This window comes from Salvelinus namaycush, unplaced genomic scaffold (genome assembly GCF_016432855.1).
Source record: "Salvelinus namaycush isolate Seneca unplaced genomic scaffold, SaNama_1.0 Scaffold1411, whole genome shotgun sequence".
NCBI lineage: Eukaryota > Metazoa > Chordata > Actinopteri > Salmoniformes > Salmonidae > Salvelinus > Salvelinus namaycush.
The window spans coordinates 1-24,000 of NW_024058133.1; the positions used below are offsets into that span (position 1 = coordinate 1).

At 47.6% G+C, this 24,000-nt stretch overlaps 1 protein-coding gene across 1 annotated transcript in view; it reads left to right on the top strand.

Annotated features, from left to right (window-relative positions):
* Positions 1–4: 4 nt before the first annotated feature.
* Positions 5–24,000, top strand: part of vps39 (VPS39 subunit of HOPS complex) — a gene marked incomplete at its 5' end in the record, with an annotated part of 60,812 nt that continues 36,816 nt past the window's right edge. Inside the window, 8 exons of the mRNA XM_038983048.1 lie at positions 5–59; positions 506–571; positions 731–795; positions 1,143–1,185; positions 1,418–1,512; positions 1,692–1,790; positions 6,047–6,139; positions 6,483–6,666. Of these exons, the coding sequence (XP_038838976.1) occupies positions 5–59; positions 506–571; positions 731–795; positions 1,143–1,185; positions 1,418–1,512; positions 1,692–1,790; positions 6,047–6,139; positions 6,483–6,666 (700 nt within the window). The remainder of the gene's footprint in view (positions 60–505; positions 572–730; positions 796–1,142; positions 1,186–1,417; positions 1,513–1,691; positions 1,791–6,046; positions 6,140–6,482; positions 6,667–24,000) is intronic.

Here is a 24,000-nt window from a genome sequence, read left to right on the forward strand (position 1 = left end):
ACGACCGGTCCCTATCCTGGAGAAACTTCCTCTCCAGATTGACTGTCTTGCGGCCTGGGGTAAGTTGACATAGACAGCTAGTTAACTGACAATCTAGCTAACAGCATATTCTTGTTGACATGAACACTAGCTGGCTGGTTTGTTTACCATTTTTAACGTTAGCCAGCTGATAACTTTGCCAGCTAACCAATTTATAGCTTGATGAGTTTTGAGGTGACAGACAATTGTAAACAAAGTCACCCTGTCTTGGGCAACCCTGTCGATGACAGATTTATTAGAGACCAAGTCATGTTTAATGAATAACATTGTGTTATAATGGCTCCCAGTTGATGTCCTCATATTGTATGTCCCAAATGGCATGGCACCCTAATTCCTATGTATTTAACAGGAGCCCTATGGGTTATTATCAAAAGTAGTGCACTACATAAGGAAATAGGTGCCATTTGGGACATGGCCATGCTGAGGTCCTTCTATTTCCTATTTCCTATTTCCTATCACGTCACAGAGGACTGGCTTCTAGTCGGGACCAAACCAGGCCATCTGCTGCTCTACAGAATCAAAAAGGATGCAGGTAAATGAGAGACAGAGACCTCTGCTTTCAGCCTCTGTCCTGTGTTTTTGTGTGTGTATAGTTGGCTTCGGTGTGCAATAGTTTCCAGTGTTATTACCTCATCCTGTAGCAGGTGTCTCAAACAAGGGAACATATCCGCTCTCTCTTTCTTCCTCGTAGGTACCAACAGGTTTGAGGTGACTCTGGAGAAATCCAACAAGAACTTCTCCAAGAAGATCCAGCAGGTAGGCAGGTGAAGTGAGGATGGAGGGGGCTTGGAGGTCTCTCTCTCTCTCTGGCCCCCCTCCAGGCTTTTAAGGCACTGTCCCAAGAGGACCTCTTTCAGTGACTGTCTCTCGTAATGTACACACTCTTCACATTCTGTTGATGTGACAGGAATTACAAATAAAAAAAAGTACCACAGATTGAAACAAATCTAGTAGACACTGTTGTTCCAGATCTGTGATGTGCTATGGCCAACTCCGTTGCTGTCCTTGAGTGACAAGGAGTTGGTGACAGACTGACACTCACTCAGGTTATCATTGTCACCATCTCAGTTTCACCTCTGGTCTCTTTCTTCTGTTCCTCACAGCTCTTCATTGTCTCACAGTACAAGATCCTCATCAGTCTACTGGGTAAAACATTTTCCTCAGACAAACAATCGGCCATATTGTTCACATGAACATGAGTTTGGTTATCTCAGTAATCCATAAGTCAAAGGTTGTTTTTAATATCGTGTGTGTGTGTGTGTGTGTGTGTGTGTGTGTGTGTGTGTGTGTGTGTGTGTGTGTGTGTGTGTGTGTGTTTTTGTGTGTGTCTGTGTGCATGCGTACGTGTGTGTCTGCATGTGTGTTCCTCTCTCCACAGAGAACAACATCCATGTCCACGACCTATTGACCTTTCAGCAGATTACTGTGGTCTCCAAGGCCAAAGGGGCAACGCTCTTCGCCTGTGACCTGCAGGTAAAATGCAGCTCTGGTGACGGAGACATAGTTTGTAAATGTCTTGATGTGAACCAGTTCATTGTATTTATCTGTAGCTCCTGTAAAGATATTTCTTGTAAAATCTGTGAAATTGTATCACAAATTTCTGTTTTCCCTGTGACAATGGACATATAGTCTTCTTCTGCTTCTTCCTGCAGCTGTCCCCTTCAGGAGAGGCCCAGCTGCGGATGTGTGTTGCAGTGAAGAAGAAACTTCAGCTGTACTACTGGAAGGACAGGGAGTTCTATGAGCTGCAGGTAAGACAGGGGGGAGTTCTATGAGCTGCAGGTAAGACAGGGGGTAGTTCTATGAGCTGCAGGTAAGACAGGGGGTAGTTCTATGAGCTGCAGGTAAGACAGGGGGGAGTTCTATGAGCTGCAGGTAAGACAGGGGGTAGTTCTATGAGCTGCAGGTAAGACAGGGGGGAGTTCTATGAGCTGCAGGTAAGACAGGGGGTAGTTCTATGAGCTGCAGGTAAGACAGGTAGTTCTATGAGCTGCAGGTAAGACAGGGAGTTCTATGAGCTGCAGGTAAGACAGGTAGTTCTATGAGCTGCAGGTAAGACAGGGGGGAGTTCTATGAGCTGCAGGTAAGACAGGGGGTAGTTCTATGAGCTGCAGGTAAGACAGGTAGTTCTATGAGCTGCAGGTAAGACAGGGAGTTCTATGAGCTGCAGGTAAGACAGGTAGTTCTATGAGCTGCAGGTAAGACAGGGGGGAGTTCTATGAGCTGCAGGTAAGACAGGGGGGAGTTATATGAGCTGCAGGTAAGACAGGGGGGAGTTCTATGAGCTGCAGGTAAGACAGGGGGTAGTTCTATGAGCTGCAGGTAAGACAGGTAGTTCTATGAGCTGCAGGTAAGACAGGGGGGAGTTCTATGAGCTGCAGGTAAGACAGGGGGGAGTTCTATGAGCTGCAGGTAAGACAGGGGGTAGTTCTATGAGCTGCAGGTAAGACAGGTAGTTCTATGAGCTGCAGGTAAGACAGGGGGGAGTTCTATGAGCTGCAGGTAAGACAGGGGGGAGTTATATGAGCTGCAGGTAAGACAGGGGGGAGTTCTATGAGCTACAGGTAAGACAGGGGGTAGTTCTATGAGCTGCAGGTAAGACAGGTAGTTCTATGAGCTGCAGGTAAGACAGGGGGGAGTTCTACGAGCTGCAGGTAAGACAGGTAGTTCTATGAGCTGCAGGTAAGACGGGGGAGTTCTATGAGCTGCAGGTAAGACAGGTAGTTCTATGAGCTGCAGGTAAGACAGGTAGTTCTATGAGCTGCAGGTAAGACAGGTAGTTCTATGAGCTGCAGGTAAGACAGGGGGGAGTTCTACGAGCTGCAGGTAAGACAGGTAGTTCTATGAGCTGCAGGTAAGACAGGTAGTTCTATGAGCTGCAGGTAAGACAGGTAGTTCTATGAGCTGCAGGTAAGACAGGGGGGAGTTCTACGAGCTGCAGGTAAGACAGGTAGTTCTATGAGCTGCAGGTAAGACAGGGGGGAGTTCTATGAGCTGCAGGTAAGACAGGTAGTTATATGAGCTGCAGGTAAGACAGGTAGTTATATGAGCTGCAGGTAAGACAGGGGGGAGTTCTATGAGCTGCAGGTAAGACAGGGGGGAGTTCTATGAGCTGCAGGTAAGACAGGGGGGAGTTCTATGAGCTGCAGGTAAGACAGGTAGTTCTACGAGCTGCAGGTAAGACAGGTAGTTCTATGAGCTGCAGGTAAGACAGGGAGTTCTATGAGCTGCAGGTAAGACAGGGAGTTCTATGAGCTGCAGGTAAGACAGGGAGTTCTATGAGCTGCAGGTAAGACAGGGAGTTCTATGAGCTGCAGGTAAGACAGGGAGTTCTATGAGCTGCAGGTTGAATATTATATATTAGGGCTGAATATTATAATTCCCTTTTCCTGGCTGCCTATCGCCCTGTTCCGAAGCCACCACTCACATGGCTGTTTCAGATATATCTATTCCTATTAGCCAATGGCCGTCACGTGACCGGGTCCTTCTCAGGCATCTCAGCTCTGAAGTAGGCTACCAGTGAAGACCGACACATCTGGATGAAATGGCACGCTCCCTTATCGAATTCCGACAGTATATACAGTACATTCGGAAAGTATTCAGACCCCTTGACTATTTCCACATTTTGTTACGCTACAGTCTTATTCTAAAATTGATTCAGTTGTTTTTTCCTTTATCAATCTACTCACAATACCCCATAATGACAAAGCAAAAAGAGGTTTTTAGAAATGTTTACAAATTTATAAACAGAAATATCACATTTACGTAAGTATTCAGACCCTTTACTCAGTACTTTGTTGAAGCACCTTAGGCAGTGATTACAGCCTTGAGTCTTCTTGGGTATGACGCTACAAGCTTGGCACACCTGTATTTGGGGAGTTTCTCCCATTCATCTCTGCAGATCCTCTCAAGCTCTGTCAGGTTGGATGGGGAGCGTCGCTGCACAGCTATTTTCAGGTCTCTCCAGAGATGTTCGATCGGGTTCAAGTCCGGGCTCTGGCTGGGCCACTCAAGGACAATCAGAGACTTGTCCTGAAGCCCCAGTCTGAGGTCCTGAGCGCTCTGGAGCAGTTTTTCATCAAAATAGCTGTGCAGCAACGCTCCCCATCCAACCTTGCAGCGACGCTCCCCATCCAACCTTGCCGTGACGCTCCCCATCCAACCTTGCAGCGACGCTCCCCATCCAACCTTGCCGTGACGCTCCCCATCCAACCTTGCAGCGACGCTCCCCATCCAACCTTGCCGTGACGCTCCCCATCCAACCTTGCAGCGACGCTCCCCATCCAACCTTGCAGCGACGCTCCCCATCCAACCTTGCCGCTCCCCATCCAACCTTGCAGCGACGCTCCCCATCCAACCTTGCAGCGACGCTCCCCATCCAACCTTGCCGCGACGCTCCCCATCCAACCTTGCCGCGACGCTCCCCATCCAACCTTGCAGCGACGCTCCCCATCCAACCTTGCAGCGACGCTCCCCATCCAACCTTGCAGCGACGCTCCCCATCCAACCTTGCCGTGACGCTCCCCATCCAACCTTGCAGCGACGCTCCCCATCCAACCTTGACGCTCCCCATCCAACCTTGACGCTCCCCATCCAACCTTGCCGTGACGCTCCCCATCCAACCTTGCAGCGACGCTCCCCATCCAACCTTGCAGCGACGCTCCCCATCCAACCTTGCAGCGACGCTCCCCATCCAACCTTGCCGTGACGCTCCCCATCCAACCTTGCCGCGACGCTCCCCATCCAACCTTGCAGCGACGCTCCCCATCCAACCTTGCCGCGACGCTCCCCATCCAACCTTGCCGCGACGCTCCCCATCCAACCTTGCCGCGACGCTCCCCATCCAACCTTGCCGCGACGCTCCCCATCCAACCTTGCCGCGACGCTCCCCATCCAACCTTGCCGCGACGCTCCCCATCCAACCTTGCCACGACGCTCCCCATCCAACCTTGCAGCGGCGCTCCCCATCCAACCTTGACGCTCCCTATCCAACCTTGACGCTCCCCATCCAACCTTGACGCTCCCCATCCAACCTTGACGCTCCCCATCCAACCTTGACGCTCCCCATCCAACCTTGACGCTCCCCATCCAACCTTGCCGTGACGCTCCCCATCCAACCTTGCCGTGACGCTCCCCATCCAACCTTGACGCTCCCCATCCAACCTTGACGCTCCCCATCCAACCTTGACGCTCCCCATCCAACCTTGCAGCGGCACTCCCCTTCCAACCTTGACGCTCCCCATCCAACCTTGACGCTCCCCATCCAACCTTGACGCTCCCCATCCAACCTTGACGCTCCCCATCCAACCTTGCCGTGACGCTCCCCATCCAACCTTGCAGCGACGCTCTCCATCCAACCTTGCAGCGACGCTCCCCATCCAACCTTGCAGCGACGCTCCCCATCCAACCTTGCCGTGACGCTCCCCATCCAACCTTGCCGTGACGCTCCCCATCCAACCTTGCAGCGGCGCTCCCCATCCAACCTTGCAGCGACGCTCCCCATCCAACCTGACTGAGCTTGACAGGATCTTTATTTATGGGAATTTACATACACTTATGTTTTTCTTAACAGAATAGCTAGTGTTTTTCAAATCAATTTAGTTTGGCTATTTTGGTTAATGGCCTCGGTGCCCTAGCGGATGGCCTTGGTGCCCTGGCAGATGGCCTTGGTGCCCTGGCAGATGGCCTCGGTGCCCTGACATATGGCCTCGGTGCCCTGGCAGATGGCCTCGGTGCCCTGACATATGGCCTCGGTGCCCTGGCAGATGGCCTCGGCGCCCTGGCAGATGACCTCGGTGCCCTGGCAGATTGGGCTCCTCTTTGAAGGCCAAATGACCTTACCCATAAAATCATGAAATTCCAGGCCTGCAAGATGGGCGTGTGAGTGGACAGACTCTTACCAAAGAACATGGGAATGATTGAGGAAAATACAGACCTCACATTTAGAAGGATTTTGTTAACCAATAAGTATTAACCTGATAAGTGTTTTTATTTATTTGTCTGTCAGGGGGACTTTTCTGCTCCAGACATCCCGAAGTCCATGGCCTGGTGTCAGAACTCCATCTGTGTAGGCTTCAAGAGGGACTACTACCTCATCCGGGTCAGTGGGGCACAAAAAGGAAACACTGTGTGTGGATTTCATGTGAACCTGTGGAAGACATTTATAATATGATATATTATGTATTTGAGCTATTATTATGAAGAGGGGCTTTGACCTCTCTCTCAATTACCCTCTTCGTCTGCACTGATTGGAGAAGACTTGACAAGTTAACAATAATATGGTAGAAGCTTATAATTAGGCTGTTCAGCTTTCAGTAGCTTTCACCTGGTCAGTTGTTTCAGCTCCGAATCAGGACAGGAGCGGATAGAAGGAGATTGGTTGTGTGTTATTCCCCTCTGTATCCTCAGACCTCTCCCCTGACATCTGTCTCTTTGTCCTCCAGATGGATGGTCGTGGTTCCATCAAGGAGCTCTTCCCCACGGGGAAGCAGCTGGAGCCCCTGGTGGTCCCTCTGGCTGATGGGAAGGTGGCGGTGGGGCAGGATGACCTCACGGTGGTGCTCAACGAGGAGGGGGTCTGCACTCAGAAGTGTGCCCTCAACTGGACTGACATCCCTATTGATATGGGTACTAATGTTTTCTTGTTATAGTTTTTTCCCCCCTGGCTCAGCAGTATGTAGATTACTATCCTGCCTTTCTGGTATTAGATAATGGATATGCTTAAATTACTATACGCCATTTTGTTTGTCTGCAGACTTGCTACTTCCTTTTTGTTTCAAGGTCTTGTGTAGCCCACTTCACACTTACGATGCAATATTACTTTAAACACTAAAACGAATTACTGTTGGCTATGTTTGTCGTCTACAGACTTAATGCCACTTAATTTTATATGTGGACTATTCAGTGTGTTATGGTTGGAACTTGAACATGATGGGGCCATACTTGCGAACATAAGCAGCCATTTTAAATTTAAACTGTTTCTAATTTTTTTTTTAAATCGTCTCTTAACTTGCACGTGCGAGAATGCTAAATTGTAGCTGGTCCCATCAGATAACATAGCAAACATTAGCCCTATGCTAACCTCATCAGGTGACAGTGATTTATATTCTGATTTTTTTTTATCACCCTCTCAAAGAGCTTCGACTTTATATCCACCAACCAATGGTATTTCTTAAAATAAATCAAACCCAACCACTAGAGGGATATTTTAAACCTAAAAATTCAAGGTTTACATTTGTTCCTTTGGTCTGTAACAGAATGTTGTGTGCCAACATTGATCCTTGGCAAGACTACTACTAATGTTAGACATTTTCGCATATATGTGCAAAAATGCCAGGTTTTTGTTGATCTGTTTGACACACGTTTATTGGTCACATGCAGATGTTATTGCGGGTTTTAACGAAATCCATGTGGTTTTATGGATGAAATATCTACGTTTATCATACATCGGAAAAAGAAAAGCCAAGAGCCTTATGCATTTGTCAAATAGCAGTCATGATCACCATCACTTTTAGGTGGCCCACTGCTGAAGTGGTTGACTCCAGGTCCATAGTGGCCCACTGCTGAAGTGGTTGACTCCGAGTCCATAGTGGCCCACTGCTGAAGTGGTTGACTCCCAAGTCCATAGTGGCCCACTGCTGAAGTGGTTGACTCCGAGTCCATAGTGGCCCACTGCTGAAGTGGTTGACTCCCAAGTCCATAGTGGCCCACTGCTGAAGTGGTTGACTCCCAAGTCCATAGTGGCCCACTGCTGAAGTGGTTGACTCCGAGTCCATAGTGGCCCACTGCTGAAGTGGTTGACTCCAGGTCCATAGTGGCCCACTGCTGAAGTGGTTGACTCCGAGTCCATAGTGGCCCACTGCTGAAGTGGTTGACTCCAGGTCCATAGTGGCCCACTGCTGAAGTGGTTGACTCCGAGTCCATAGTGGCCCACTGCTGAAGTGGTTGACTCCGAGTCCATAGTGGCCCACTGCTGAAGTGGTTGACTCCCAAGTCCATAGTGGCCCACTGCTGAAGTGGTTGACTCCCAAGTCCATAGTGGCCCACTGCTGAAGTGGTTGACTCCGAGTCCATAGTGGCCCACTGCTGAAGTGGTTGACTCCAAGTCCATAGTGGCCCACTGCTGAAGTGGTTGACTCCGAGTCCATAGTGGCCCACTGCTGAAGTGGTTGACTCCCAAGTCCATAGTGGCCCACTGCTGAAGTGGTTGACTCCCAAGTCCATGGTGGCCCACTGCTGAAGTGGTTGACTCCGAGTTCATAGTGGCCCACTGCTGAAGTGGTTGACTCCCAAGTCCATGGTGGCCCACTGCTGAAGTGGTTGACTCCGAGTTCATAGTGGCCCACTGCTGAAGTGGTTGACTCCGAGTCCATAGTGGCCCACTGCTGAAGTGGTTGACTCCCAAGTCCATAGTGGCCCACTGCTGAAGTGGTTGACTCCGAGTCCATAGTGGCCCACTGCTGAAGTGGTTGACTCCGAGTCCATAGTGGCCCACTGCTGAAGTGGTTGACTCCGAGTCCATAGTGGCCCACTGCTGAAGTGGTTGACTCCAAGTCCATAGTGGCCCACTGCTGAAGTGGTTGACTCCCAAGTCCATAGTGGCCCACTGCTGAAGTGGTTGACTCCCAAGTCCATAGTGGCCCACTGCTGAAGTGGTTGACTCCCAAGTCCATAGTGGCCCACTGCTGAAGTGGTTGACCCCAAGTCCATAGTGGCCCACTGCTGAAGTGGTTGACTCCGAGTCCATAGTGGCCCACTGCTGAAGTGGTTGACTCCGAGTCCATAGTGGCCCACTGCTGAAGTGGTTGACTCCGAGTCCATAGTGGCCCACTGCTGAAGTGGTTGACTCCCAAGTCCATAGTGGCCCACTGCTGAAGTGGTTGACTCCCAAGTCCATAGTGGCCCACTGCTGAAGTGGTTGACTCCGAGTCCATAGTGGCCCACTGCTGAAGTGGTTGACTCCCAAGTCCATAGTGGCCCACTGCTGAAGTGGTTGACTCCGAGTCCATAGTGGCCCACTGCTGAAGTGGTTGACTCCCAAGTCCATAGTGGCCCACTGCTGAAGTGGTTGACTCCCAAGTCCATAGTGGCCCACTGCTGAAGTGGTTGACTCCCAAGTCCATAGTGGCCCACTGCTGAAGTGGTTGACTCCCAAGTCCATAGTGGCCCACTGCTGAAGTGGTTGACTCCCAAGTCCATAGTGGCCCACTGCTGAAGTGGTTGACTCCCAAGTCCATAGTGGCCCACTGCTGAAGTGGTTGACTCCAAGGCGATAGTCCACTTTAACCATGGGTTCGAGCCCCCTTCGTGTCAAGCTTTTTTGTTGAGAAAAAACTGTTCCTTTCCGTTCCTTGTTGCTCGATTCAAAACGCATGTGATGAAGTGGATGATTATAATAATGCATAGCCTTTAAATCACTGTAGGCCTGCATAAGAAAATAGCCAACGAGTGACAGCCTACACTAACATCTCCCCACCAGGAGAGGGCGTAGTCACTTCATGGGTAGGCACCCACCAGGCTTTCACCTCAGTGACCTGGTAGCCAAGGCGACATATGGAATCGGACCACGGTGGTTAATGGGGTTCATCGTGAATTGAGGGTGTACCATTACAAAGTGCCATATGCATTAGTAGGTTAGAACATTAGGACACTATCTGATGTGAATGGATGTAGGCTATAGCTATGTTAGACTTCCTACAGAAAAGGATCATTTGTTTTTGTATTTATTATGGATCCCCATTAGTTCCTGCCAAGGCAGCAGCTACTCTTCCTGGGGTTATTATGGATCCCCATTAGTTCCTGCCAAGGCAGCAGCTACTCTTCCTGGGGTTTATTATGGATCCCCATTAGTTCTGCCAAGGCAGCAGCTACTCTTCCTGGGGTTTATTATGGATCCCCATTAGTTCCTGCCAAGGCAGCAGCTACTCTTGTTGTGGGTTATTATGGATCCCCATTAGTTCCTGCCAAGGCAGCAGCTACTCTTCCTGGGGTTTATTATGGATCCTCATTAGTTCCTGCCAAGGCAGCAGCTACTCTTCCTGGGGTTTATTATGGATCCCCATTAGTTCCTGCCAAGGCAGCAGCTACTCTTCCTGGGGTTTATTATGGATCCCCATTAGTTCCTGCCAAGGCATCAGCTACTCTTCCTGGGGTTTATTATGGATCCCCATTAGTTCCTGCCAAGGCATCAGCTACTCTTCCTGGGGTTTATTATGGATCCCCATTAGTTCCTGCCAAGGCAGCAGCTACTCTTCCATATCTACAGTACTAAATCCATGTGTCCATGTGTATAGTGTGTATGTTATCGTGTGTGTGTCTGTGTTTGTGTTGCTTCACAGTCCCCGCTGTCCAATTAGATGTTTTTAAAATCTGATTCTACTGCTTGCATGAGTTACTTGATGTGGAGTTCCATGTAGTCATGGCTCTATGTAGTACTGTGCGCCTCCCATAGTCAGAGAGTTAGATGACTTTATCAAATAGAAGTAATTCCCCATCAGATAGTGATACAGCCCAGTGTTCCTCCCTTAATACTGTTGATATGAGTCCTCCGGACTCGTGATTAAACTACTTTAACAAGAGCTGCAATACTGCCATCTGTAGGATAACAAGAGATGACATCCTAAAATCCTACTGTTCACTTGGTAATGCTCATCCTCCAGTCTAATATCACATATGTAACAAAGCAGATGGGGAGGGAGGGGAACGGACGGTCTCGTGTGACATTTGAATCCAATCTGGGGGTGATTACGTGGACTAGGCACTTTACATCTGTTTTGGGGCGGCAGGTAGCCTAGTGGTTAGAGTGTAGAGGTGGCAGGTAGCCTAGTGGTTAGAGTGTAGAGGTGGCAGCGTAGCCTAGTGGATAGTGTGTAGAGGAGGCAGGTAGCCTAGTGGTTAGAGTGTAGAGGAGGCAGGTAGCCTAGTGGTTAGAGTGTAGGGGCGGCAGGTAGCCTAGTGGTTAGAGTGTAGAGGTGGCAGGTAGCCTAGTGGTTAGAGTGTAGAGGTGGCAGGTAGCCTAGTGGTTAGAGTGTAGAGGAGGCAGGTAGCCTAGTGGTTAGAGTGTAGGGGCGGCAGGTAGCCTAGTGGTTAGAGTGTAGAGGTGGCAGGTAGCCTAGTGGTTAGAGTGTAGAGGTGGCAGGTAGCCTAGTGGTTAGAGTGTAGAGGGGGCAGGTAGCCTAGTGGTTAGAGTGTAGAGGCGGCAGCGTAGCCTAGTGGTTAGAGTGTAGAGGCGGCAGCGTAGCCTAGTGGTTAGAGTGTAGAGGCGGCAGCGTAGCCTAGTGGTTAGAGTGTAGAGGCGGCAGCGTAGCCTAGTGGTTAGAGTGTAGAGGCGGCAGCGTAGCCTAGTGGTTAGAGTGTAGAGGCGGCAGCGTAGCCTAGTGGTTAGAGTGTAGAGGCGGCAGCGTAGCCTAGTGGTTAGAGTGTAGAGGCGGCAGCGTAGCCTAGTGGTTAGAGTGTAGAGGCGGCAGCGTAGCCTAGTGGTTAGAGTGTAGAGGCGGCAGCGTAGCCTAGTGGTTAGAGTGTAGAGGCGGCAGCGTAGCCTAGTGGTTAGAGTGTAGAGGCGGCAGCGTAGCCTAGTGGTTAGAGTGTAGAGGCGGCAGCGTAGCCTAGTGGTTAGAGTGTAGAGGCGGCAGCGTAGCCTAGTGGTTAGAGTGTAGAGGCGGCAGCGTAGCCTAGTGGTTAGAGTGTAGAGGCGGCAGCGTAGCCTAGTGGTTAGAGTGTAGAGGCGGCAGCGTAGCCTAGTGGTTAGAGTGTAGAGGCGGCAGGTAGCCTAGTGGTTAGAGTGTAGAGGCGGCAGGTAGCCTAGTGGTTAGAGTGTAGAGGCGGCAGGTAGCCTAGTGGTTAGAGTGTAGAGGCGGCAGCGTAGCCAAGTGGTTAGAGTGTAGAGGCGGCAGCGTAGCCAAGTGGTTAGAGTGTAGAGGCGGCAGCGTAGCCAAGTGGTTAGAGTGTAGAGGCGGCAGCGTAGCCAAGTGGTTAGAGTGTAGAGGCGGCAGCGTAGCCAAGTGGTTAGAGTGTAGAGGCGGCAGCGTAGCCAAGTGGTTAGAGTGTAGAGGCGGCAGCGTAGCCAAGTGGTTAGAGTGTAGAGGCGGCAGCGTAGCCAAGTGGTTAGAGTGTAGAGGCGGCAGCGTAGCCTAGTGGTTAGAGTGTAGAGGCGGCAGCGTAGCCTAGTGGTTAGAGTGTAGAGGCGGCAGCGTAGCCTAGTGGTTAGAGTGTAGAGGTGGCAGGTAGCCTAGTGGTTAGAGTGTAGAGGTGGCAGGTAGCCTAGTGGTTAGAGTGTAGAGGTGGCAGCGTAGCCTAGTGGTTAGAGTGTAGAGGCGGCAGCGTAGCCTAGTGGTTAGAGTGTAGAGGCGGCAGGTAGCCTAGTGGTTAGAGTGTAGAGGCGGCAGGTAGCCTAGTGGTTAGAGTGTAGAGGCGGCAGGTAGCCTAGTGGTTAGAGTGTAGAGGCGGCAGGTAGCCTAGTGGTTAGAGTGTAGAGGCGGCAGGTAGCCTAGTGGTTAGAGTGTAGAGGCGGCAGGTAGCCTAGTGGTTAGAGTGTAGAGGCGGCAGGTAGCCTAGTGGTTAGAGTGTAGAGGTGGCAGGTAGACTAGTGGTTAGAGTGTAGAGGCGGCAGGTAGCCTAGTGGTTAGAGTGTAGAGGTGGCAGGTAGCCTAGTGGTTAGAGTGTAGAGGTGGCAGGTAGCCTAGTGGTTAGAGTGTTGGACTATTAACCAAAAGGTTGCAAGATCCAATCCCAGAGCTGACAAGGTAAAAATCTGGGGGCTGTTGATAACAGTTTGGTTGTAAAAATATGTCGTTCTGCCCCTGAACAAGGCAGTGTTAACCCACCGTTCTCCGGTAGGCCGTCATTGAAAATAAGAATTTGTTCTTAACTGACTTGCCTAGTTAAATAAAGATTTAAAAAATACCAACAGAGTCATCTGACCAGTCAGTCAAATACACCTGATAGTTGCTTTGATGATCAGAACGTGCTGTTGGACTGAGTGATGTTAAGGACACTTCCATGATCAACTGTAGGACTGAGTGATGTTAAGGACACTTCCATGAACAACTGTAGGACTGAGTGATGTTAAGGACACTTCCATGAACAACTGTAGGACTGAGTGATATTAAGGACACTTCCATGAACAACTGTAGGACTGAGTGATGTTAAGGACACTTCCATGATCAACTGTAGGACTGAGTGATGTTAAGGACACTTCCATGAACAACTGTAGGACTGAGTGATGTTAAGGACACTTCCATGATCAACTGTAGGACTGAGTGATGTTAAGGACACTTCCATGAACAACTGTAGGACTGAGTGATGTTAAGGACACTTCCATGAACAACTGTAGGACTGAGTGATGTTAAGGACACTTCCATGATCAACTGTAGGACTGAGTGATGTTAAGGACACTTCCATGATCAACTGTAGGACTGAGTGATGTTAAGGACACTTCCATGATCAACTGTAGGACTGAGTGATGTTAAGGACACTTCCATGAACAACTGTAGGACTGAGTGATGTTAAGGACACTTCCATGAACAACTGTAGGACTGAGTGATGTTAAGGACACTTCCATGAACAACTGTAGGACTGAGTGATGTTAAGGACACTTCCATGATCAACTGTAGGACTGAGTGATGTTAAGGACACTTCCATGAACAACTGTAGGACTGAGTGATGTTAAGGACACTTCCATGAACAACTGTAGGACTGAGTGATGTTAAGGACACTTCCATGAACAACTGTAGGACTGAGTGATGTTAAGGACACTTCCATGATCAACTGTAGGACTGAGTGATGTTAAGGACACTTCCATGATCAACTGTAGGACTGAGTGATGTTAAGGACACTTCCATGATCAACTGTAGGACTGAGTGATGTTAAGGACACTTCCATGAACAACTGTAGGACTGAGTGATGTTAAGGACACTTCCATGAACAACTGTAGGACTGAGTGATGTTAAGGACACTTCCATGATCAACTGTAGGACTGCGTGATGTTAAGGACACTTCCATGAACAACTGTTGGACTGAGTGATGTTAAGGACACTTCCATGAACATCTGTAGGACTGAGTGATGTTAAGGACACTTCCATGAACATCTGTAGGACTGAGTGATGTTAAGGACACTTCCATAAACAACTGTAGGACTGAGTGATGTTAAGGACACTTCCATGATCAACTGTAGGACTGAGTGATGTTAAGGACACTTCCATGATCAACTGTAGGACAGTGATGTTAAGGACACTTCCATGAACAACTGTAGGACTGAGTGATGTTAAGGACACTTCCATGATCAACTGTAGGACTGAGTGATGTTAAGGAGGCTTCCATAAACAACTGTAGGACTGAGTGATGTTAAGGACACTTCCATGAACAACTGTTGGACTGAGTGATGTTAAGGAGGCTTCCATAAACAACTGTAGGACTGAGTGATGTTAAGGACACTTCCATGAACAACTGTAGGACTGAGTGATGTTAAGGACACTTCCATGAACAACTGTAGGACTGAGTGATGTTAAGGACACTTCCATGAACAACTGTAGGACTGAGTGATGTTAAGGACACTTCCATGAACAACTGTAGGACTGAGTGATGTTAAGGACACTTCCATGATCAACTGTAGGACTGAGTGATGTTAAGGACACTTCCATGAACAACTGTAGGACTGAGTGATGTTAAGGACACTTCCATGAACAACTGTAGGACTGAGTGATGTTAAGGACACTTCCATGAACAACTGTAGGACTGAGTGATGTTAAGGACACTTCCATGATCAACTGTAGGACTGAGTGATGTTAAGGACACTTCCATGATCAACTGTAGGACTGAGTGATGTTAAGGACACTTCCATGATCAACTGTAGGACTGAGTGATGTTAAGGACACTTCCATGAACAACTGTTGGACTGAGTGATGTTAAGGACACTTCCATGAACATCTGTAGGACTGAGTGATGTTAAGGACACTTCCATGAACATCTGTAGGACTGAGTGATGTTAAGGACACTTCCATAAACAACTGTAGGACTGAGTGATGTTAAGGACACTTCCATGATCAACTGTAGGACTGAGTGATGTTAAGGACACTTCCATGATCAACTGTAGGACAGTGATGTTAAGGACACTTCCATGAACAACTGTAGGACTGAGTGATGTTAAGGACACTTCCATGATCAACTGTAGGACTGAGTGATGTTAAGGAGGCTTCCATAAACAACTGTAGGACTGAGTGATGTTAAGGACACTTCCATGAACAACTGTTGGACTGAGTGATGTTAAGGAGGCTTCCATAAACAACTGTAGGACTGAGTGATGTTAAGGACACTTCCATGAACAACTGTAGGACTGAGTGATGTTAAGGACACTTCCATGAACAACTGTAGGACTGAGTGATGTTAAGGACACTTCCATGAACAACTGTAGGACTGAGTGATGTTAAGGACACTTCCATGAACAACTGTAGGACTGAGTGATGTTAAGGACACTTCCATGATCAACTGTAGGACTGAGTGATGTTAAGGACACTTCCATGAACAACTGTAGGACTGAGTGATGTTAAGGACACTTCCATGATCAACTGTAGGACTGAGTGATGTTAAGGACACTTCCATGATCAACTGTAGGACTGAGTGATGTTAAGGACACTTCCATGATCAACTGTAGGACTGAGTGATGTTAAGGACACTTCCATGAACAACTGTTGGACTGAGTGATGTTAAGGACACTTCCATGAACATCTGTAGGACTGAGTGATGTTAAGGACACTTCCATGAACATCTGTAGGACTGAGTGATGTTAAGGACACTTCCATAAACAACTGTAGGACTGAGTGATGTTAAGGACACTTCCATGATCAACTGTAGGACTGAGTGATGTTAAGGACACTTCCATGATCAACTGTAGGACAGTGATGTTAAGGACACTTCCATGAACAACTGTAGGACTGAGTGATGTTAAGGACACTTCCATGATCAACTGTAGGACTGAGTGATGTTAAGGAGGCTTCCATAAACAACTGTAGGACTGAGTGATGTTAAGGACACTTCCATGAACAACTGTTGGACTGAGTGATGTTAAGGAGGCTTCCATAAACAACTGTAGGACTGAGTGATGTTAAGGACACTTCCATGAACAACTGTAGGACTGAGTGATGTTAAGGACACTTCCATGAACAACTGTAGGACTGAGTGATGTTAAGGACACTTCCATGAACAACTGTAGGACTGACTGATGTTAAGAACACTTCCATGATCAACTGTAGGACTGAGTGATGTTAAGGAGGCTTCCATGAACAACTGTAGGACTGAGTGAGGTTAAGGACGCTTCCATGAACAACTGTTGGACTGAGTGATGTTAAGGACACTTCCATGATCAACTGTAGGACTGAGTGATGTTAAGGACACTTCCATGAACAACTGTAGGACTGAGTGATGTTAAGGACACTTCCATGATCAACTGTAGGACTGAGTGATGTTAAGGACACTTCCATGATCAACTGTAGGACTGAGTGATGTTAAGGACACTTCCATGATCAACTGTAGGACTGAGTGATGTTAAGGACACTTCCATGAACAACTGTAGGACTGAGTGATGTTAAGGACACTTCCATGAACAACTGTAGGACTGAGTGATGTTAAGGACACTTCCATGATCAACTGTAGGACTGAGTGATGTTAAGGACACTTCCATGATCAACTGTAGGACTGAGTGATGTTAAGGAGGCTTCCATGAACAACTGTAGGACTGAGTGAGGTTAAGGACGCTTCCATGAACAACTGTTGGACTGAGTGATGTTAAGGACACTTCCATGAACATCTGTAGGACTGAGTGATGTTAAGGACACTTCCATGAACATCTATAGGACTGAGTGATGTTAAGGACACTTCCATGATCAACTGTAGGACTGAGTGATGTTAAGGACACTTCCATGATCAACTGTAGGACAGTGATGTTAAGGACACTTCCATGAACAACTGTAGGACTGAGTGATGTTAAGGACACTTCCATGATCAACTGTAGGACTGAGTGATGTTAAGGAGGTTTCCATAAACAACTGTAGGACTGAGTGATGTTAAGGACACTTCCATGATCAACTGTAGGACTGAGTGATGTTAAGGACACTTCCATGAACAACTGTTGGACTGAGTGATGTTAAGGAGGCTTCCATGAACAACTGTAGGACTGAGTGATGTTAAGGACACTTCCATGATCAACTGTAGGACTGAGTGATGTTAAGGACACTTCCATGATCAACTGTAGGACTGAGTGATGTTAAGGACACTTCCATAAACAACTGTAGGACTGAGTGATGTTAAGGACACTTCCATAAACAACTGTAGGACTGAGTGATGTTAAGGACACTTCCATGAACATCTGTAGGACTGAGTGATGTTAAGGACACTTCCATGAACATCTGTAGGACTGAGTGATGTTAAGGACACTTCCATGATCAACTGTAGGACTGAGTGATGTTAAGGACACTTCCATGAACATCTGTTGGACTGAGTGATGTTAAGGACACTTCCATGATCAACTGTAGGACTGAGTGATGTTAAGGACACTTCCATAAACATCTGTTGGACTGAGTGATGTTAAGGACACTTCCATAAACAACTGTTGGACTGAGTGATGTTAAGGACACTTCCATAAACAACTGAAGGACTGAGTGATGTTAAGGAGGCTTCCATGAACAACTGTAGGACTGAGTGATGTTAAGGACACTTCCATGAACAACTGTAGGACTGAGTGATGTTAAGGACACTTCCATGATCAACTGTAGGACTGAGTGATGTTAAGGACACTTCCATGAACATCTGTAGGACTGAGTGATGTTAAGGACACTTCCATGAACGTGCTGTTGGAACGGGTCCAACTACGTCAATGATTTTAATTGGCTGATGCAGAACTTGTTCCAGGATATAATGACTGTCACCTAGTGAGGCTAGCATAGGGCTAATGTGTACCATTTTATCTATTGGGGACCAGCTACAATTTAGAGTTCTGTCACGTGCAAGTAAATCAATGATTTTTAATTGGCTGATACGCATTATCAAGCCAAAGAAACTGTTTATATTTAAATGATTGCTTATGTTTGCAAGTATGGCCCTGGTGAATTTAACTTGATAGTATCTCGAGCCATAAGAGTTTGGTTGTAATACTCCTGTCCTCCAGCAGGGCTGTTGATAACAGTTTGGTTGTAATACCCCTGTCCTCCAGCGGGGGCTGTTGATAACAGTTTGGTTGTAATACCCCTGTCCTCCAGCAGGGCTGTTGATAAGTTTGGTTGTAATACCCCTGTCCTCCAGCAGGGCTGTTGATAACAGTTTGGTTGTAATACCCCTGTCCTCCAGCAGGGCTGTTGATAACAGTTTGGTTGTAATACCCCTGTCCTCCAGCGGGGGCTGTTGATAACAGTTTGGTTGTAATACCCCTGTCCTCCAGCAGGGCTGTTGATAACAGTTTAGATGTAATACCCCTGTCCTCCAGCAGGGCTGTTGATAACAGTTTGGTTGTAATACCCCTGTCCTCCAGCAGGGCTGTTGATAACAGTTTGGTTGTAATACCCCTGTCCTCCAGCAGGGCTGTTGATAACAGTTTGGTTGTAATACCCCTGTCCTCCAGCGGGGCTGTTGATAACAGTTTGGTTGTAATACTCCTGTCCTCCAGCAGGGCTGTTGATAACAGTTTGGTTGTAATACCCCTGTCCTCCAGCAGGGCTGTTGATAACAGTTTGGTTGTAATACCCCTGTCCTCCAGCAGGGGGCTGTTGATAACAGTTTGGTTGTAATACCCCTGTCCTCCAGCAGGACTGTTGATAACAGTTTGGTTGTAATACCCCTGTCCTCCAGCAGGGCTGTTGATAACAGTTTGGTTGTAATACCCCTGTCCTCCAGCAGGGGCTGTTGATAACAGTTTGGTTGTAATACCCCTGTCCTCCAGCAGGGCTGTTGATAACAGTTTGGTTGTAATACTCCTGTCCTCCAGCGGGGCTGTTGATAACAGTTTGGTTGTAATACCCCTGTCCTCCAGCGGGGCTGTTGATAACAGTTTAGATGTAATACCCCTGTCCTCCAGCAGGGCTGTTGATAACAGTTTGGTTGTAATACCCCTGTCCTCCAGCGGGGCTGTTGATAACAGTTTGGTTGTAATACCCCTGTCCTCCAGCAGGGCTGTTGATAACAGTTTGGTTGTAATACCCCTGTCCTCCAGCGGGGCTGTTGATAACAGTTTGGTTGTAATACCCCTGTCCTCCAGCAGGGCTGTTGATAACAGTTTGGTTGTAATACCCCTGTCCTCCAGCGGGGCTGTTGATAACAGTTTGGTTGTAATACCCCTGTCCTCCAGCAGGGCTGTTGATAACAGTTTGGTTGTAATACCCCTGTCCTCCAGCGGGGGCTGTTGATAACAGTTTGGTTGTAATACCCCTGTCCTCCAGCAGGGCTGTTGATAACAGTTTGGTTGTAATACCCCTGTCCTCCAGCAGGGCTGTTGATAACAGTTTGGTTGTAATACCCCTGTCCTCCAGCAGGGCTGTTGATAACAGTTTGGTTGTAATACCCCTGTCCTCCAGCAGGGCTGTTGATAACAGTTTGGTTGTAATACCCCTGTCCTCCAGCAGGGCTGTTGATAACAGTTTGGTTGTAATACCCCTGTCCTCCAGCAGGGCTGTTGATAACAGTTTGGTTGTAATACCCCTGTCCTCCAGCAGGGCTGTTGATAACAGTTTGGTTGTAATACCCCTGTCCTCCAGCGGGGCTGTTGATAACAGTTTGGTTGTAATACCCCTGTCCTCCAGCGGGGGCTGTTGATAACAGTTTAGATGTAATACCCCTGTCCTCCAGCGGGGGCTGTTGATAACAGTTTGGTTGTAATACCCCTGTCCTCCAGCGGGGGCTGTTGATAACAGTTTGGTTGTAATACCCCTGTCCTCCAGCGGGGGCTGTTGATAACAGTTTGGTTGTAATACCCCTGTCCTCCAGCAGGGCTGTTGATAACAGTTTGGTTGTAATACCCCTGTCCTCCAGCGGGGGCTGTTGATAACAGTTTGGTTGTAATACCCCTGTCCTCCAGCGGGGGCTGTTGATAACAGTTTGGTTGTAATACCCCTGTCCTCCAGCGGGGGCTGTTGATAACAGTTTGGTTGTAATACCCCTGTCCTCCAGCAGGGCTGTTGATAACAGTTTGGTTGTAATACCCCTGTCCTCCAGCGGGGGCTGTTGATAACAGTTTGGTTGTAATACTCCTGTCCTCCAGCGGGGGCTGTTGATAACAGTTTGGTTGTAATACCCCTGTCCTCCAGCGGGGGCTGTTGATAACAGTTTGGTTGTAATACCCCTGTCCTCCAGCAGGGCTGTTGATAACAGTTTGGTTGTAATACCCCTGTCCTCCAGCAGGGCTGTTGATAACAGTTTGGTTGTAATACCCCTGTCCTCCAGCAGGGCTGTTGATAACAGTTTGGTTGTAATACCCCTGTCCTCCAGCAGGGCTGTTGATAACAGTTTGGTTGTAATACCCCTGTCCTCCAGCGGGGGCTGTTGATAACAGTTTGGTTGTAATACCCCTGTCCTCCAGCGGGGGCTGTTGATAACAGTTTGGTTGTAATACCCCTGTCCTCCAGCGGGGGCTGTTGATAACAGTTTGGTTGTAATACCCCTGTCCTCCAGCAGGGCTGTTGATAACAGTTTGGTTGTAATACCCCTGTCCTCCAGCAGGGCTGTTGATAACAGTTTGGTTGTAATACCCCTGTCCTCCAGCGGGGGCTGTTGATAACAGTTTGGTTGTAATACTCCTGTCCTCCAGCGGGGGCTGTTGATAACAGTTTGGTTGTAATACCCCTGTCCTCCAGCGGGGGCTGTTGATAACAGTTTGGTTGTAATACCCCTGTCCTCCAGCAGGGCTGTTGATAACAGTTTGGTTGTAATACTCCTGTCCTCCAGCAGGGCTGTTGATAACAGTTTGGTTGTAATACCCCTGTCCTCCAGCAGGGCTGTTGATAACAGTTTGGTTGTAATACCCCTGTCCTCCAGCGGGGGCTGTTGATAACAGTTTGGTTGTAATACCCCTGTCCTCCAGCGGGGGCTGTTGATAACAGTTTGGTTGTAATACCCCTGTCCTCCAGCGGGGGCAGTCTGATTCTGGTTTGCTGTTCCTATGGAAGTGGAAATGGGTTTTGAGGGGTTTGTATTTTAGACAGGGACTTCTTGTTAGCTCTCTCATCCACAATCAATATTTTCCTTAAACAATGTTTTATTATTTTTTTCTCTTGTCCTCAGTGTCATTTAATATCTTACAGTTAATATATAATAAATATATTCCATTTAGCAGATGCTTTTATCCTGACTTAGTTAACCGTACATACATGTTCCATGTTTCATGTTTCATGTTACATATTACATGTTTCATATTACATGTTACATGTTTCATGTTACATGTTTCATGTTTCATATTACATGTTTCATATTACATGTTTCATGTTTCATATTACATGTTACATGTTACATGTTTCATATTACATGTTACATGTTACATATGACATGTTTCATATTACATGTTACATGTTACATATGACATGTTTCATATTACATGTTACATATGGGTTGTCCAGGGAATCGAACCCGCTATCCTGCCATTGCAAGGACCAAACTCGACCAACTGAGCGACAGAGGACAACCCACCACGTGCTGTGTTGTCAGTTTGAGTACAGGTGACCTGGGGAACATAATGTGGAGCTGTCTATTTTGCCCTGAGCATGTCCGCTTTTCTAAAGGCCTGTTGAGACAAAGATGCAAATGAAGTCGTTTTGTTTTTAAAGACTCATTGTCTTCTGTCTGTATCATTGGAATGCAGAAGTAACAGTCTGACAGGGGAAATGAAGGCTCCAAGCTACTGAGGTTTCAATTCAAACAGCAATTTCCTCATTTACATTGAGCCGACCGATCGTGTGGTTTTGGCAGGAGGCAGGACAGGAAGAGACTCGGCCAAGCGTTATGTCCACACATCTCTATATCCACACACGCACTGTCATGCTCTACACACGCACACACACACGCACACACACACGCACACACGCACACACGCACACACACACACACACACACACAGAGTACAGTATGATAATCTGTCTGATATTTGCTATTAATGCTTATTCTAAGACCTTGGATCTCCCCCTGGGTTCAGACAGTCTGCCCCCACTTCCTCGGCTCAGCCCCATCCTCTTCCTCGGCTCAGCCCCGTCCTCTTCCTCGGCTCAGCCCCGTCCTCCTCCTCGGCTCAGCCCCGTCCTCCTCCTCGGCTCAGCCCCATCCTCCTCCTCAGCTCAGCCCCGTCCTCCTCCTCGGCTCAGGCCCGTCCTCCTCCTCGGCTCAGGCCCGTCCTCCTCCTCGGCTCAGCCCCGTCCTCCTCCTCGGCTCAGCCCCGTCCTCCTCCTCGGCTCAGCCCGTCCTCCTCCTCGGCTCAGCCCCATCCTCCTCCTCGGCTCAGCCCCGTCCTCCTCCTCGGCTCAGCCGCGTCCCAGGCCGTTCTAATATGACATTCTATGGCTGTAGATAGCTGGCGCCACCAAGATTTCCTCCCTGCCCTGCTAGCCTCCAGGTCTCCAGTCTCTCCAGTCTCTACACAGCCAGACACCTCATGTTGTCCCGACTTAGACGTGTGTTTGGAAGTTTTTGGTGCAGTGCCTTCAGAAGGTATTCACACCCCTTGACTTTCTTCACATTTTGTTGTTAAAGCCTGAATTTAAAATGGATTAAATTGAGGCCTACACACAATACCCCATAATGTTAAAGTGGAATTTTGTTAGTAATAAATGTTCTAAATTTATAAATGAAACATCTTTAGTCAGGAAGGGAACAGCTCAGGGATTTCACCATGAGGCCAAATGGTGACTTTAAAACAGTTACAGATTTTAATGTCTGTGATAGGAGAAAACTGTACAATACTAACCTAAATGACAGAGTGAAAAGAAGGAAGCCTGTACAGAATAAACAATATTCCACAACATGCAATCTGTTTGCAACAAGAGGAAAAACATGTGGCAAAGCAATTTACTTTTTGTCCTGAATACACATCGTTGTGTTTGGAGCAAACACTGAAGTGTGTTATGGGTATGCTTGTCATCGGAAAGGGAGTTAAATTATTAAAAAATAAATAAACGGAATAGAGCTAAGCACAGGCAAAATCCTTGAGGAAAACCTGGTTCAGTCTGCTTTTCAACAGACACTGGGAGACAAATTCACCTTTCATTAGGACAATAACCGAAAACACAAGGCCACATCTACATTGGAGTTGCTTGCCAAGACATCGTTGAATGTTCCTGAGTGGCCTTGTTACAGTTTTGACTTAAATCGGCTTAAATCTATGGCAAGACTTTGTCGTGTCTTTGGCTATGCCAGATTTAAGTGATATGGCATGCTATTCTATAAAATAATTTCTCTGTAATTAATATTACCTGATTAAGCTATTCAGGTAAATGTAATTAACTAGAAAGTTGGGGCACCATGAAATAATGTTAATAGAGCTGTTATCTTCCGAATAAACTCAAAGACCTAGTAATATTTTACATCAATAGCAGTCAATATTAATTGTCACCTTATTTCAGTCTCATCTGAAAGTTGTAAATTCTTGGTTATCCTCACAAACCCTGGCTAACAAGTTGAATCAGCAATACAACATTTGCTTTAATTATTTATTTACTAAATACCTAAATAATCACACAGAAAATCATCTACACAGAATGGATCATACATTGATTCCAAATTATGTCATAAAGGAAAACGTCCCTAGCGGACGGAACAGATATGACGGCTGGTTACACAAAGAGAGGGGGTTGGGTTTGAGTGAAAGAGTGGGAAGGCAGAGACACAAAACCCTTTTTGTTCCTCAATCGGGCCGTAGGCAGCTATGCTATCGTAAAGTATCGTACAGTATTTTATGCATTCTAAATAACCGGCCATTTGAAAATGCAATAAATATTTACTCTG